The 18,084-nt window shown below is 42.2% G+C and overlaps 1 protein-coding gene across 1 annotated transcript in view; it reads right to left on the bottom strand.

The window, feature by feature from the left end:
* The window catches only part of Secisbp2l (SECIS binding protein 2-like), a gene marked incomplete in the record, with an annotated part of 48,560 nt that overhangs the window by 29,891 nt on the left and 585 nt on the right, over nt 1-18,084 (bottom strand). The window contains 6 exon segments of the mRNA XM_013510300.1: nt 726-841; nt 1,169-1,193; nt 1,845-2,074; nt 5,778-5,913; nt 7,743-8,067; nt 10,327-10,505. Coding sequence (XP_013365754.1) covers nt 726-841; nt 1,169-1,193; nt 1,845-2,074; nt 5,778-5,913; nt 7,743-8,067; nt 10,327-10,505 — 1,011 coding nt within the window.

Raw genomic sequence — 18,084 nt, 5'->3', positions numbered from 1 at the left:
CTCCGCAAGGATGCTCAGGAAGCCACTGCCCTCCACAGTGGCCCGGGGCGGCCATCACCACAGCACCGCCATTAACACAGACGCGGCTTGGCAAAGCTGCAGTACCAAGTTCAAAGATCAACATTTAAGGCATTAAATAGTTTTAAAGCCAAGCCTGGTGGCGCAGGCCCATTATCCCAGCAGAAGGATGGTGGAGAGTTCAAGGCCAGCCTGCGCTACACAGTGAGTTCAAGCTACTACGAAGTGATACCATCTCAAAACACTGAACAACAATAAAACAATGCTTTTAAAATTTGTATAGGGCCCAGGATATAGCTCAGTGACACAGCGTCTGCCTGGCAAGTGCAAGGTCCTGAGTTCGATTCCCAGTACCAAAAAAAAAAAAATTAAAACTTGTATATGGGTAACAAAAAGATACAGCAGATGTAGTAGTACTAGGTTTCTCTTTTAAAAACTATGAAAGTGTAAACTACATAAAAAAGTAGAAAAATTGTGTAATAGGTACTAATCACATTTATCAACATTTTACTATTTTGTCTCAGTATTTAAGTATATTTTATTGGCCAAGGCATTTAAAGTTACAGATATCATGATAGTTCACTTTTAAATACTACATAGCTCCAAAAATTAAGGATACTGTCCTTCATAATGACATTACTACCGTAACAAATTTAAATGAATTCATCCCATACCTAACCAAGTTTCCCCACCTTAATTCAACTTGCCTGTGAATTATTTTTTTGTTCAGTTTGCCTTCCACCTCTAGAAAACGTCTGATTTTTTTCCATCCAAGGTTTTTTCTGAGTTGCCTGGCAAGTTACATTGGACCAATTTGCACCACCTGTAACAAATATTTAAAGAGCTATAAAGACATGCTTTGCTTACAGAAAAAGCCAAAATCTAAGCTGCCTTATAACTTCATTTCCTGAAATTAAGTCACAAAAACGTTTTGTGTCAACTTGAAGTGGTGCTGCAGTTGTCAGTGACACAGACTATGCTCTCCAGGAACCCCAGCTGGCATTTCTCCATCTGTCTGGCAAAACTGTACTTTCAAACAAGCTGATAATCTGGAAGATTTTGTTTTCACCAGTACCAGCAAGACTCAAAATAAAAACTATGACATGGACAAAGAAGAAAACAGAGCAAAAACTCTGCAGAAAATAAGTACCTGCACATATAGATGATTCCGCGTGCTAGAATGAGAAACAAAACACACAATTACTTCCTACTGAAGAGTCAACAGTCTTATGTGAAGCACACTCAGGGTAACTGAAGACTAACTCCTCCATAAATGTTTTTATTACTGACTGCTGTGGCTCGTATCTAGATGCCACATGTGGCCCAAGGTGGCTGGACCAAGAGCGTGTGAGGCTGAGATTCAGAACTGTGATTACTAAATTAGTCCACCGATTGGTTTGGCATAGTTCTGGGTGTGGGTAACGGGAAGGCCCACCCTGAGTGTGAGTGCTACCCGGCCTACGGGCACGTAGCCTGCACAGAACGTAAGGACAGGAAGAGGCTGCTGCTCTCGCTTGCTGCTTCACTGCCTTGCTGCCTTCTGCCTGCCATGAACTGTTCTCTGCCAAGCCACCCTGCTTTGGAGCCAACTCTGGACGGAAACCTCTACGAACTATGAGCTGCAGTAAACCTTTCCTCCTGTAACTCTGGGTGTCGGGTATTTAGTGTCAGCAACAATGAAAGTAACTGAGACACTGAGCAGACAGTAAAATCTCTTTTAACCGACTTCCTGCACTAGGCTGCACTAACAAAAGTAGCTCCATCAGCATCTGCGTTAGCACACAACCCTGAAGCAGTGGCTGACAGAAACCCAGGCAGACGCGTACACTTGCAGTCCCAGGGTCAGGGTTTCTCAAGGCGCCCGCTGCAGGCTGGCTGTTGTTGTGCTTGGGACTGCAGTAACCGCTGTCACTGTCGATGTCGGCCTCGCTGGCACCCTGCTCACTGGAGGACTCAGCAGTGGGGTGGGACGCTCTTCTCCTCCTGCCCTTGGACTTCCACGGCATGGGGGCAGTGCTCTCGGAGAGGGACTTGTTAGCGATATCTGTCGGGAAATCTACAAGTCAAAAGAAGCACAGCGACTCTTTGTGAGGACCAAACTGGTGACTTCTGGTGAAATAAGGTCACAAGACAATGAAAAAGACACAGCTGGTGTGGGGTGCACACGGTAATGCCAGCCCTCTATGCGGTTGAGGCAGGAGGATCACAGGTTGAAGCTCAACCTGGACAACTTAGATAGACCCTGTCTCAAAATAAAAAATGTGAAAACAGGTTTAGAAATGGAGCTCAGTGCAAAGGCCCTGGGTTCAATCCCTAGTACCACACACACAGAGACACACAGAGACACAGAAACACAGACACAGACAGAGACAGAGAGACAGAGAGAAAGAGACCCCAGACCACAATTCCGACAATATGTAAAATTTTAGAAGGTGGCTCATCCAACCTGAGCAACTCAGTGACTTAGTAAGACCCTATCTCAAAATTTAAAAAGAGAAGAGCTGGGCGTGGTAGCGCATGCCTATAGTCCCAGCACTCAGGAGGCTGAGGTAGGAAGTCTGCCCTGAGTTCAAGGCCAGTCTACACTATACAGTGAGACCCTACATCAAAAAACAAACAAACAAAAAACCCTACATATTATTAATTTACAGTAAAACGTTCTGAAAAAAGGCCAAAAAAACCCTTCAAAATCATTTCCCAGAGCCAGCAATGGTGGCGCACGCCTGTAATCCCTACCATTCAGGAGGCTGAGGCAGGAGAATCACTGTGAGTTCAAGGCCAGCCTGGGCTACAAAATGAGTTCAAGACTAGCCTGAATCCCACAGTGAAATGCTGTCTCAAAAAGCAAATACATAAATAAATAAATAAAAATAAAATCATTTCCCAGCATATCGTAAGCTTTTCTTTCTCCACCTCTCCCCACGCCTGACTTTATATAACAGTGACACAGTTTAGTCTTGTGCTCTGTAATATATCCATGTTATAATTTCTTTATGATTGTACAAGAAGACTGCCTCAGATTCTATTAAGTGGGTACTCTATTTTTACGACTTATTACCTGCTAAAGGACACTAAAAATGTTTCAGTGTTCTTGTACCACAAAAACGTGCTTTCTTCCTGCCAGTACTGGGGAATGAACTCAAGAGCCTGTACAGGCTAAGCAAGTGCTCTACCACTGATCTATATCCCATCCCTTTTTATTGTTATTTAGAAATGGGATCTCACTGAATGGTCTTGAATTTGTGATCCTCCTGCCTCAGCCTCCTTAGTAGCTGGGATTACAGTAATATGCACTCTAAGTCAAACAGCCCCTTCTCTGAGGGAAGATTCTGCTGGAATACATTCAACAGGGAAAGCTACTATAGCCCTGCAAAGCTGCTTCAGTCCCTGGCACTCTGCTCCACAGGCCTCAAGGGCAGTATCAGATTGTTGTCTTAGTGAGTCTTTTAAATTCTTTCTCTCATACAATTCTTTGTGAGGGTTTTTTACATGGTCAACAAATCTGTCAGTGTTACATGGTAAAGTATTTCTACAAACTGGCTTGTTATTCATTTTCCTTTTTAGACAGGGTTTTACTATGTAGCCTAAGCTACCCTTGAACTCAAAGCGATCCTCCTGCCTCAGCCTTCTGAGTGCTGGGATTACAGGAATGCACCACCACGCCTGGCTATTACTCACTTTTAGTAAGAATTAACATTTTTAGTTTTAGACGTAGGGCTATCCCTACAGCCACACAAACATCTGCCTGTTTCTTCCATCATCACTCTTCTCCAGCCCTTAGCCACCCTGGAATGGGTCTGAGGGGGCGCGAGTTAGGCATCGGCATGCTTTCCCCAAGGTTTTCCATGTATGTCTTCTACTTATACAGGACAGCTGTTTCTGGCTCTCTGTTTAATTCTTGTCTGCACCGATAATATAACCCCACAGGAATTCGCATGCTTTAAATCGTAGTCTCTAAAGGAGAAGTGCTTTTCCAAGGATTTCCTGGAAATTTCTCAGACTACTGCTCCTTTGTCTGAGAATTACTCTGTCAAACTCCCCTGAGGCCCTGCTGGGATTTCTGTCCCACACGGCTGGCCTCTGCCGTGCCAAGCTGTCCTATAGGGACACGGCACTGAGGCTTTTGTAAGGTCCTATCATAAAGACTTAAGTTTTCTGCGTATGTGCCTCACATGTCCCTAGAATTTAGTCACAGAAACTCTATTTAGCTGCTTTGTAAGTGGTATCCTTCTTAAATTTTGTTTTGCCGGCATACTGAAATGCAGAGAACTTTTCTATATTACCTTATATATGCTATGTATTAAACTCTTAATACAAGCTTATGTTCAGAAGTAAAAATTTGTTACAAATAGACCTCGAGTATTTTTATCAAACTACAATATAAAATTCTCTCATTAATTTTAATAAACCCTCAGAAACTAAAAATAAACTAAATACAAGTAACCGACAGGAAAAAAAAGTATTGATAGCAGGTACAGTCTTCTCAAATTATGCCTTCATCTTTTACTTTCCAACTGTTACACTTCAGAAGATTGGCTTTAGGGCCTTAGTGAACCAACTAAAGCAGTAAGGATAACTTTTTAAAATAAAATCTTCCCAGGGTTCAAAGGCTGTAAAAGTGGGTCACTGTGACTAAGAATAACCAACCGAGAAAACTTAGGACTACATTACCTAGTGATTCCTTTCTCCCATTTGCAGACCTGGGGCTGAACCCAGGGTGAGCACTCTACCACTGAGCCACATCCCTGGCCCAGCACCTGGTGATTCCTCTCCATGACCACACAGCTTTTACCAGTTACACTCACGGCTTTATACCGCACAAAGCACACAGCCACTGTCCTATCAACAAGATGGCTGTCCACCTGATTCCCTCAGGGGGGCTGAATGACTATAAAAGGATAGGAGTGGACAGCCAGCAGAAAAGGCTTGGCGTGAGTGAGAAAAAGACTATGAGCTGTCCTCCTCCTTTCAACCCAGACCTTACTGGAATTGAGGCTAAAGAGACAAAAAGCAACTGTGCTTTGAACAGACCTCATTCTTGACCTTGGACTACGAACAAGGACTTCATCGCGTGTCAGCGACAATGCTGAGTGGAGATGGCCACCTGCTCCACAGACGGAAGCCCAAGCCAGAGGCACAGACTGGAACTGCGGGGCAGGGACTCCGGGACCCAGGGTACTGTAAGGGTATTAGCTCTTATCTTCTGTTAGGATAACACACTTTTAAATGTGAATCAGGGTCTAACTGCTTATACACAGTCTTAAAATGTTTTAAATAATTGTCTGACTACTTTAAAATGTTATTTTTTTGATGGGATGTAATTATCGCTTGCAGGTCTGGCTCAGATCTGTGCTTAAATGTGGCATAGGAAACCCTCTAAATTCTTTCCATAAAGAAGTTACAGGGTGTTAGAATGTTCTGGAGGGCTTTAATCTAGTTATAAACACATGGACAATATTTATTTTTACCAAAGTGAACCCTTCAAATTTGTACAATATCTGCTGAATTCTATCTCTGATTTCTGAACTGCTTCACTGCTAGAAAGAGAAAAAAATCCCAAGCCCTGCTCAAAGGGTACAGAAACCAACAAGTAAGTTGGAAGAACATGAAGGACATGGATGGTTTTATGCTTCCTACAGAATTTCGCCAAGTGGCAGGACAAAGGGTGGAGTCTGGAACCCTGCAAAGGGGTACATTCACATTTACTACACACATGGCAAACAGACAAGCACGGTGACACCAGAGGACCGCTGCCTTACCTGTCTGCTGTGATGCATCTACCAGAAGCACAATTTTGGACCGATTATCAGGACCTGCGGCGTTAGTCTCTTTCTGAGTAGCGACATTTCTCACCAGTGGTCTTTTGCTTTTTATGTGCTGCTGTAAAAGCTGTTGCTAATGTAAGTTTGAAAAAAAGGGAACACGTTCAGTGAACAACACATAATAAAGTGCACGCCCATAACACAACACGTTTAAATGCACGCAACAAGTTCATGGCTCTGTGACCACGGGGAGACAGGACTGCTGCCTTAGGGTTTTGTGAAATTACCTGCAGCAAAATGTAACAGGCTAAACAATCTATTATATACGTATCTGTAGCCTATTTTTGTAGTAACCATCAACACTACTAAAATTTAAATGAATTCATTATTGTTACATGCATTTTTAAATTTTCTCAGTTGGTAATAAATAACAAAGGCATGATTTGCACTAAAAAAGATAATAAAAAGTGTTGTAACTTATCCCAAGACTAAATTTTAGTTTTATGACAGTAATAATGCACAAAACCCCTTTTTGCTTGACAGTTCAAAAAGAAAAAAGTTGATCCCAGGCTGGACAGGTAATGCATAGCGGTAATGTAGCACTCTGGGCACCTGAGGTAGGAGGACTGCAAGTTCAAGGCCAGCCTGGGCAATTCAGCAACTTAGGGAGACCTTATCTCAAGGGCACAGGGTGGCTGGGGAGGCAGCTCAGAGCAAGGCCTGGGCTCAATCCCCATGACCACCACTCCCCCCAAAACGCTCTCTCCTCCTCTTTAATATGAATAATCCCTTTATAGCCATTTACACAAATGAATTTTCCATTTAACTACTTTTCATTTTCTAAACTAAGCTGCCGGCAATACGTTCTGAGAAATCATGTTCTTTTAACAACTGGAAATTACATACTATCATCTAATTTTCAATACTTGTTTTCATTCTCAAAGGTCATAAAAATATCTCTTTTGATCCAAAGTGTTTCCACGAACAAAATTAGAAACTTTTAAAAGTAATCTCTGCTGCTTGAGTTTCAATTTGTAAAAATTACTCCAGGAGGCAGCCAAGACTTTCTGGTGAAGAAACAGGGAGTAGCATCTAGGGAAAGTGGCACTGAGCCCTTGATGCCCACTGGTCAGAACACAGGGCTTCCCTCCAAGCCAAATGCTGACCAGAAATGGGCTCTCCAAGTGTATAAGGCCAGAGTGTATAACAGGTATTGTGAAACAGGAAGATGTTCAAATGGGGAGGGGACCAAGGGTGAGGGAGAGGGGCAGGAAAGGGAAAAGTGAAAAAAAAATTAGAAGGAAAAACAGAGACAAAGCTTCTATAAATGGGGACAGGAGGAGGGGTCGAAGGAGGGCAGGGGAGTGGGGAAAATGAAGCAGGTTGTATCGCACAGGTACACACTCTTTGTGATGAGTTCGGGTGATCATTATGTATACCTAAATGTACCAATTCAATCTGATTGGAGGGGAAAAAAGGAAATGAGCTTCTCTTCTTACCAACTCCGAGGGAATGGCCTAAAGGAAAAGCAGCCTCGCATGAGCCTGACCCGCTTGTGCTTTCAAGGCTTTCATTTCATTTCCTTCTTTCTTCCTTTTGTTCCCTTTCGCTTCGTTTTTGACTTAGTCAAATGGTGAGTCCCAAATAAAAGTGGTTTCACACCTATCTTTTTAAAGCCCTGTAAGACCCTTTAAGAGTAAAGCACCTCTCATATAACAAAGTACTATTCCCACTAACAATTCTGAGATTACAAACTACGAAGGTGGAGGGGTCAAACAAATCACAAGGGTTCTTTTCCTGCTGATTTCTAAAGAATAAAATATCTTGAGGCGCATGAACCATTCCATACCATTAGCACAGGGTTTGCTTATTAATGTGGTGTCACCATACACTTTTAATCACTAAGAATAACTTATACTAGTAGCAGCAACAGAAATATCCAATTTAAAAGCTGCCACTGACCTTTGGAACGACTGGCCCTCGGCTGCTGTTTCTGCCTCGATGGCTGGACAGCGGGAAGACCTGGCCAAGTGGACTCGGGCGCTCGGTGCATTCCCCGGCTATGGCACTGACAGCGCTCGCAGCCTGGAAAGTGCTGGAGTAGGGTGCGGGGCAGGGGTGGTAGAAACCCATCACCTGGGCGCAGGGTGCTGGCATCAGCTGGTAATACGTGTATTCCGCAGAGACGGGCGGCTGGGCAGACAGAATGGGGTAGGCAAGGTATGGTCCAGCGGGGTTGGGACTGGGCTGCTGCCATCGTATGTCACTGTTATATAAAGGAAACTGTCTGCAAAACCAAATCAAAAAAGAACAGAGCTATTCACAAGTGTAAAATGATGCTAAAGTCAAATCCCTTATCTTTTTAATAAAAGAAAAAAGTACAGAACAGTGGCGTTGTAACAACAAGGAAGGGGCCAGGGATACAGCTCAGTGGCACAGTGCCTGCCTGGCAAGCACATGGTCCTGAGTTTAATTCCCAGTGAAAGAAACAGAGAGAGAGAGAGAGACAGGGGGAACAAAACACCACCACCATGTAAGTTTGTCTGCTGTAACTAGAGATGTCAGGTACCTGTAACAACTATTTAAATGGCAGCAGAAAGGAATCCAGCCCAATAGTTTTACGGGTTCTCATCTGTAAATCTGCCCCCAACCTCTTCAAGACACTTCTGCCTAATAGTTAAGCACCCAGCTGCTGCGTCTGGAGAGGACCACAGCCCAGTCTGGCTCTGAGGCCGACCACACAGACAGCCTTCTGCAAAATGCACAGCAAGGCGACGGCTGCGGAAGGCAACCATTACCCAGGGGCGCCTCTCGGCCTCCCAGCCCGCGGTGCTATCCCAGCCTCCCACTCTTCTCCCACGCTCCCCACACAACAGCCGAGTCCAGCTCTGCACCCAGCTTCTCTCCGTGGCCACGGCGCAGGCTCCAGGTGTACACAAAGAGGAGGAGAAAAGAGCGCACCTTCCCACTGACACCTAGTGCAGGCCCACGAGCACTGGCGGCAGGGGAGCTTCCTGTCCCAAACCCATGGCAGAAGGGGGCTGTATGTGCGGGGGTCAGGCCACAACAAAGCCAAGTGGAAAGCGCTCACTATCGTTACTTCTGAAAGTATTCAAAAAAGCAATCAACCTGCTGGCTGGCTTGCCCAAGTATCTCAGAGATTATCTGACACGGCAAGGAAACATTTATCACACTGCGTACTCAGTTGTTTTGCGCAACAGAAAAACAGTATTATTAAATTTAGTTTACAGCTTGCCGTGCACATTACCAATAGGTCGAAGGGTTTAAATATAGTGCGAACTTCCACTGGAAGGCTCCATTAGTTTCTACTGCTGTCCACCCTCCAAGACGACTAAGAATCTTGAGCTGTAGCTCACTGCAAAGGCCCTGGGCTCAATCTCCAATGCCACTCTAAAAAATCTCAGAATATTAACTTGTACATTTAATATCTGAAAACGTAGTCTGGAGGCCTCATAAATCATATATCCAGAATTTCTCAACAAATATGCAATGGCACATTACTCTGCCACAGTTGGAGCTGTGTGGAAATACTGATTGCTTCAGCCCTCAGGACAGTTGGGCAGAGTTCAGAGACAGCAGCTGCCATATCCAAATCCCACATGCTGCGCAAATACCGTTTTGTGTGCAGCAGCGCTTGAGAAAGGTACAAAACACTTCTACATGGCAATAAAGTGAGCTCCCGTACACACTGGTGTGCCAATCACCCAGTCCAGGAAGGGCAAGCAAGGCCACCACGGCTCTCTCAAGCCACGTCCAGACCACCGTGTCACACGCAGCGTGAGCTGCAGGCACTCTGCGACATCATGCTGTGACTGCAGCACAACTAATATCGGAGTCTAGAAATACATGCAAAATAGCCCCCCAGTATTTCCTCATGTCAGAGACTGTCATGGCAGGTATGAGGTTAGATGTCTAATTTCAAAAGAGGGTTTCTGAATAGTTCATGTTTCCCTTTGGGTCCATTTGGGTTTTTTTTGTTTTGTTTTTGTTTTTGTCTTTTTGAGACAGGGTCTCCTACGCAGTTCAGGCTGGCCTTGAGCTCACTTTGTAGCCCAGGCTGATCTCAAACTTGCAAAGATCCTCCTGTCTCAGCCTCCCGAGTACTGGTATTACAGGCATGCGCCACCACGCCCAGCTCCCTTTGGGTCTATTTGTTTCAAGTAAATTTTAATGACTTTTAATAAAAGGGACATGCCCAAAAAATCCTATTTCCTTTGGAAAGAATTAGAAACAAATCCATGTTTAAAATGTTCACAGCTAGTGGAGTGTGGTGGCTCACACCTATCATCCCAGGACCCACTCCAATTTTAAGGCCAGCTTGGGCTACACAGTGAGTTCGAGGCCAGCCTGAACACACTGAGATCCTGTCTCACACAAAAAAAGAAATGTTCAAATTTTTATATTATTGTTTTACTTACTTCTCTTAAAAAATAAACAGAGAAAAGATTAATGTTTGTAAGTGTGCTCTGCCAAGCTGTGTAGCCTTCCCCACACAACACAATCAAGAAAACAATGAAGAAATTACCTATTGGGCTGGTTTTCCTGCACAAATGGGTAGCAGGTAATCAGGTAGCTGGGGATGGGAGTTGGCTCCACACCAGAAACACCTCCCCCATCACTGGGGAGGGCCATGGGGATCAGGAACGGGTCCGGAGTCTTCTTCTGGGGGATGAACGGCTCGACCTCCGCTGAGAGCTTGACATTCTTCAAAGAAGGGCAGAAGGCACCAAGAGTAGATGAGCAACACAAGTGCCAACAACAGGACAGTCAGTCCACACAGTCACTGGGTCTGCTCTCAGTACTCACAAGACACACAGGCAGAGCAACAACAGCAACTTAAAACAGCTGAATGATGACAAAGTTTCGTGGACAAAACCACCAATAAAACAGGGAACAACTTATCAAAGATGATTACATTTCAACAATCTTTTACATAACCAAAGCTATTAATGCAATCAAAGAGTACAAGGAAGTCATATCTCAGTGTCTAAAAATAAAGCTGATAGTAAGAAGTCTAACTCTTCAGACAAAACAACATGTTTTTAACTAATTTTATTAGTGGAAAAGGTCACTAAGCCAAGTGTTAAAGAATAACTGAATTTGTCTGAGTAGTCTAAAAAACAGTCTACCTCTGTTCATCTCAGGAAACTACAATTAGTATCGTTAGGTTAAAAGAAAGGAGAATGTCTAAGATGAACCAAAAAATAAACGTATGGGGGAAAAATTCTGGTTCACAATTAAACTGAAGAAGAAACAAGAATAGCTTCAGTTTCCCAGTAGACATTTGAGCAAAACTAAAGTAATACACAGTATACACTCCATCCTAGTGTCCTTTGTGCCCTTTCTTAGAGGAAATCTATAGAGATTCAAGCCATAAAAATTATAGTACTGAGGGACACAGAGAGGATGACAAAACTATAAAGATCCAAAACAACAGGACAGGAATTCCTCAGGAAGAGGGAGCTACAACTGGGAAGAGGCAAACGAACAGCTTTTGGGGTGCTGGGAGAAGTTCCATGTCTTAAACAAGGTAAGATTTACAAGGTGTTCACTTCACAATGATTTACTAAGTTGCACATTGGTTTTTACATAGTTTTCTATATGTTATATTTAACAAATTTAGTATTTTAAATTACAAAAAACTACGTATATTCTGCAAGTTACATAAATATTATAATCTGAAAAGATACTGAACATGTTTTATAAAACAAATAGGTACAATACAAGCCAATGTTCTAACCACTGGAGACAATTACCCTAAAAACAATGGTACCAACCAAAACTTGTCCCCAGCAACTCACCAGAATAATATCTAGTAGAAGCACCTATAGTTACAACACCATATGGTTTCAAAAGTCACTTATTAAAAAAAAAAAGGTGACTTATTGTGACTTTGCGGTCTTTAGTACCTACTGATTATAAATTGCATCACCTTCTATAGTTCTTATTTCTCACAAAAGTAATTAGAAACAAATGTAAAGACAAGGGTCAATATGTTTAATATACAGTCATTTTTAGGAAAAAAAGTTATCTCAAAACAGTCTACTGGCCAGACACAGTGGCCAGACTTGTAGTCCCAGCACTTGGGAGCCTGAGGCAGGAGGACTGCCATGAGTTCAAGGTCAGCCTGGGCTACAAAGTGAAGGCCAGCTTGGGCTACAAAATGGGTTCAAAGCCAGCTTGAACTACATAACAAAACTGTCTCAAAAAAGACCAAAAAATAAACACACAGAAACAAAATACAGTCTACTGTAAATATTCAGAAACACAAAAACTCAAGGGAGGAGGGGAAGGAAGAGACAGAAGGCTGAACTGTGTAACAGGACTAATTCAACATCCTTCCCTTAACCTGACTTAACTTCAAAATCTAACTTGTACCATTAAAATCAAATCTGAAGTCATTGGAATAATAACACAAATATTTGTAAACTGAAGTTAGTGTCTTGCTTTTAACATGAGGTGAAAACAACTTCAAGAGCTAGTAACATAAGGTAGCAATTCTCTGTGATATCCATCGGAACTCAAACTTATTCATCTATAGTAGTATAGGGTATAAATCATCAAATAGTAAGTGCTTCACCTGCTAGGGAAAAAAGGGCTTTCAACAATAATCACAGTGGAAACTTGCTTTATAAAGTTCACATATGGGGGCTGGGGATTTAGCTCAGTGGCAAAGCGCCTGCCTGGCAAGCGCAAGGTCATGAGTTCGGTTCCCGGTACCGGAGAAAAACCAAAATAAATAAATAAATAAATAAATAAATAAAGTTCACATATGTGCACAGGAAGAGGGGAAACAAACACTTTCACTGTAATAAAAATGGACTTGCTAGCATTTACTTTAAAAATAAAAAAGTCCAGCCAGGTGTGGTGGCACATGCCTGTAATCCCAATACTCAGGAGGCTGAAGCAGGAGGATGGTTGTAAGTTCGAGATCAGCCTGGGCTACGAAGTGAGCTCAAGGCCAGCCTGAACTGCAGAGCAAGACCATGTCTCAAAATGACAAAAATACTAATACTAATACTAATACTAATACTAATACTAAAATAAAAACACCCTTTTGGCCATGAGAATTTTTAATAGTTTCATAAACCTACACTAATATATGTTAGGTTCCTTTTAAAAAGCAAGAAATATGAGGACATCAAATACTCTAAAATGAAAAATAGAGCCATACTAATATAAGTAATTTTATACAAAATAAAATAAATATGTAACTTAAAAATAACACTTTTACTGGAATCCTCAACCCTGGAAGGAGTACTCAATGACTCAGTAATAGAACATTCACATTCTTGTTCAGGTCAAAGACTACAGCAAACTTTTATACCTAGTTTCATTCGCACTTCATAAAAAAGTTTATGGATTTAGGCAACCCACTGTTCAAAAGTTGTCATACATCATTTACAACTAGTGCCAGCACACAGTCACGGTACATATCTTTAAATATTGAAGTCTGAATTGCCTTCTATCTTTAGTGCACTGCAGATATGAGAGTTCAACAATAAAACTCACAAGCACTGAGATGATTCTTTGTTTTTTAGCAAAAGAGAGGGAGAGAGAAGCTGCTCTATCTGACAGCTGCACAAACAGAAGATGTCACTAGTGGGAACAGAGTAACAACTTTCTCCTATAGTTATAACACTATACGGTGTCAAAAGCCACTTACTGTGACTCTGAGATCTTCAGTATCTACTGTTTATCAAAATGTCCTACTTTCTATGGTCAGGCCCAAAAAGCAATAGCAAGATCACAAATGATTCTTAAACCCCACATTTAAAAAGCTCCACTGATAATACATTAGATAAGTAACAGATTCTGGCAAGGCTTTCATATGAGTATGGAAAGTAAAAAAAAAAAACAAGAAAACCATCTTGCAGTAACAATTAGATTTGTCAAACTATACAATAGTATACCTCTGCTTGAATTTCTATGTTTAGCCTCTACTTCTGTCATGGCTTATTTTGGGGGAAGATCAGAAATTTTACTGTCAAGAAAATATAAATATGTAACAAGTGTAAGCTACATAAACAGTCTGATCATTTTTGTACTACTATCTGCTTCAAGAAATTCAACCATCTACATGGTAAAAATACCTTTCAGAAATTTGAGATTTTTCCAAATTTATGAAAACTCATAAATTCCAGAAACCAGTCTTTGAAAGAATTCCTAAGCCATTTCACTCATTTTTACTTGTATACACATTAAAGCAAATATCGACGAGAAATCTTTAATGTGAATGATTTAGAAAGCTGAATTTATCAGAACATTTCTAAGAAGCTTGGTGCAAGAGGACATGCCAGTAAAGCCGGCACTCGGGAGGCCTAGGCAGGAGGTGCCCTGCACCTGATACTGTCTCAAAATAGAAACTGAAAGGGGCTGTCCTCGACCCCGGGAGAGGGATTAAAAGCGTTCCTGGGAGTAGCCGCAGCGCCGCCGAAGCAGCGCAGGTGAGGGAGAGGAGCGCGTCAACAGAAGCAGAGCAGCCGGCAAGGCGCCCTCGGCTTCTCAGACAGAACCTCCCGCATGTGCAATAACCCCCCGGACTGAGCACCAGAAAAGCGACACCCACTTCACCAAAACTGAAGGAGAACATAAGGAGCCTCCTCCCACGGCGCAGCTCAGAGTGCGCCGCACGCCCACGGGACAGGCGGCGTGGGCGCCTCCACATTCTCTCCGGGTTAAGGTAAAAAAGTGCTCTGTCAAACAGCGAGATTTTACACGCCCTGGACAGAGATAAAACAAGCGTCTTCGGAAGGAAAAAGTGATTAATGCCTCCTCTCAGATGCCTGCTGGCTGTATTGTTTTTTTTACTGCTTTGGCTTATACTAAAAGTACACCACTTGCCAAAACAAACTGCAGGAGTAGAAATCTAACAAAACTTCAGAAAACACGGAGGGGAAAAGTCAGTGCGCCACACCAACTCCGCCCACTTGGTTCGCCGCTGCACATGCTGCCAGTGTTCTCAGAACGCGCCAAGTCATGTTTTCGGGTTACCTAGGGTGTGAATTTGTCTTTACACATATCATTTTCTCTTACTTTGATGAGGTCATCCCCGGGCTTCCTGCCTTGAGTGGGTAATTTTATCTCCCCTTCTAAACTGTTCAGTAACTAAAGCATTTGTGACTACACATTTGCCTCAGAGAACAGCGTCAGCCATACCTCAGGTTTTCTTTTTTTCTTGTTACTACTTTTTCAAGGACCTATCAGTCTATTTTAAACTTTTCTCTTTGATCTAAAAGCTTGAAAATGTCTTTTAGGGGCTGGGGATTTAGCTCAGTGGCAAAGCGCCTGCCTGGCAAGCGCAAGGTTGTGAATTCGGCTCCCAGTACCGGAGAAACACCAAAAAAAAAAAGAAAATGTCTTTTTAAATGGCATTTTCTCTAAAATGTATTTACTTTCTGATTATAAAAATATTATTTTTAAACACCTTTTAAAAAGTACTACTTAAAAAATCTAGTAAGCTAGGTAATGTGTGTACACCAATATGTAAGGGCCAATTACAGTCCAAATTATTGAATAATCATTTTATAGTAACAACTGCCCTCAGTCTCCAGCAAGGTTGGTTCCAGGGCCCATACCTCACACACTAAAACCCGGGCCCACTCAGGTTACCTCTGTAAAATGGCACAGAATTTGCATACAACCTTCGCACATCCTCCTGTATACTTCACATCCTCCCTAGACAACTTCTGATACTTAGCATAACGCAACGCTATGTAAACAGGTGCTACGCTGACAAGGAAAAAAGCCTACCCATGCTCAGTACTGACAGTTTCCCCCTCAAAAATATTTTCCATTCAGTTAGTTGAATCCACGGAGGAGTCAGACCGCTCCATATGGAGGACTGACATACACTTAGTTTGCAGCGCTCATATAAAGTTTATAAATGATTTAAAGGCCAAGTAACTCTGTACTCTTTCTTATTGGTGAACAACACTGCGTGAAATCACATGTAACTTTTACACGTTTGTTTTCCTAAGAATTAAAAATGCTAATAGCCAGGAATTTTGTAAATTCTTTTAAAAGAATTATCTAATTTTAATATACTAAAAATTAAGCCAACATTTACATTTGTGATTGTAAAAGACTATGAATCTCAAACGTTCTGTCACTTATAAGCCCACTATTTATTTAAAAAATGTCAAAACACTGTCCTGTATTTCCTAAAATAGAGGCACTCAGCCTTCATAAACAAAATGAACTGTATGATTTATTCTTCACTTCCCTTCACACAAGCTTTTTAAGAAAAAAAAAATGCATCACACCACATATCTGTTCTTAGAATAGGGAACCCTGGCAGTTAAAATTAATCTACCTGTTTTGATTTAATGTAGTCTCGCTAGAAGAGAATACTCTTCCGAGACTCTCTTTTGGCTGTAGCATCCTTCCACACCATCACTACGGCACACGAAGACTATCCAGCACTGCACTCCCAATGACTTATTTTTCAAAACCCTGGTCAACACACACAAAATTTATCTTTTCATAGATTTTACAGAAAAACACAATTTGCAAGGACAGCAATATGAAAGCCTCAAACACAAACTGTTGAAATTTTTATAGAAGTTAATGCTTGAAGATCTAATGTGGTAAAGATGAAGGAAGAAAGCCTGTATTACTTCTATTTTTTAAATAAACTTCTGTGAATTGCTAACAACTGTAGTATTAGAATGAAATTTTAATGCAGTAGACATTTCCAGAATTTCTGAATATAAGGCAAAATTGGTTTAAAAGGAAAAAACAGCATTTTGTGAAAAAACTAGGAATGCTGAACATACCACATATACTTTTTAGTGACTCTTATCTACCTAAATTCATTTCAGTATAGGAGAATAAAAGTATAGTCCAAGTAACCCAAAAACAAAGAAACAAAGAGCTCTATGGTATAGTGGAACAAACATAGAATTTCACAAAGCTAAGAAAGCTCAATCCTCCCTCATCTATAATGAAGTGAATGGTCCTTAATCTTTTTTCAGTAAGGGACAACCGCTCTGAGAATACGTTGAAAATAATGGGAGTCTAGCCCCAGAAAAACACACATATAAAACGAAGCCCACTTCTTCCAAATCAACCCTAGATCCCTGAACTAACTGCCTAATTTTAACTGCCTGATTTATTAAACAAAAATCACATCCCTTTTCTGGACCTGTTAAACTTGAGTATGTGGGAAAGTGGAGGATTTCAAATTATTCTCCCATTTAGAATCAGGCTGAGGAAGAGGCAAGAGGTACTGGCAGAAAAAAAAAATTTTTTTTTTCCCCCTCCGGTACCGGGAACCGAACTCACGACCTTGCACTTGCCAGGCAGGCGCTTTGCCGCTGAGCTAAATCCCCAGCCCCTGGCAGAAAATTTTTGAACAGAAAACTGTTTTCATGACTTTCTAGTCCTTAAATTTCTGTAAGATTTTAAGAGGCCATAACGCTAGAGGGTTTGGGATGAAGAAAGGAAATCTCTCCACACAATCTGCACCCAGCGCTTGCTGTTAAGATAATCACATGCAGACAGTATGCTGAAAGTCTCCACCTAAATAGTTAATTACATTTCCTCCAGGATGAAAGGGACCCTAAGTATGTACACGGCGACGTTACTGGTTACAGTTCTGGCATCTTGGTGAAGGACCAAAGCGTTCAACCGTTTCATTAGCGACACACATACAAGGAAATGGTACACGGAAATTTCCTGGGCGCAGGTCAAGCTTTGACCGCTCAGGCATTTTTGATAGATACCGTCAAAATATTTAAAAACTTAAATTGGACATAGCTTGCACATAAAATACTCGGGGTCGCAGGGAGGTCTGTATCTGACCAGAGGTCCCAGGTGAATTTTACTTTGGTAACTCAGGTGCTGGTTTACAACACTCATTTGTGTTTTCACATAAAACTTCTTTGTTTTTAAAATCAAAAGTGTGTCAGAACATATACCCAACTAGGAAGCGGTGCTCTGCCCGCTAGAAGTCTAACTTCAAAACCAGTTCAGGACAGACACACACAGAAACGTGGGAATTCTTGTGCACTTTATCCAGGCACTAATTACCCGTCTGTAACATGACCACACAATCCATCGGCCTCTCATCCTCCCCGTTTTCCTCATTCACCCGGGCAGGGGCAGGATCTCGGAAGCGGGGAAGGGAGAGGAACGAACTCGGGCGGCGTTAGGGAAAGCGTCCCGCGGGATCGCAGCAGGCGCGAGGCGGGCGCGGGCTGTTTCTGACACCGTCTCTCCCCTCGCCTCCTGCCCGGGCCGGCGTGGGCAATCGACAGTCTGATGCAACGCACGACAACAC

The sequence above is a fragment of the Chinchilla lanigera genome, unplaced genomic scaffold, assembly GCF_000276665.1.
Source record: "Chinchilla lanigera isolate Chin_1 unplaced genomic scaffold, ChiLan1.0 scaffold00008, whole genome shotgun sequence".
Lineage (NCBI taxonomy): Eukaryota > Metazoa > Chordata > Mammalia > Rodentia > Chinchillidae > Chinchilla > Chinchilla lanigera.
Note: the sequence above shows the minus strand (reverse complement) of the source record. Positions and strands in the feature narration are given on the sequence as shown.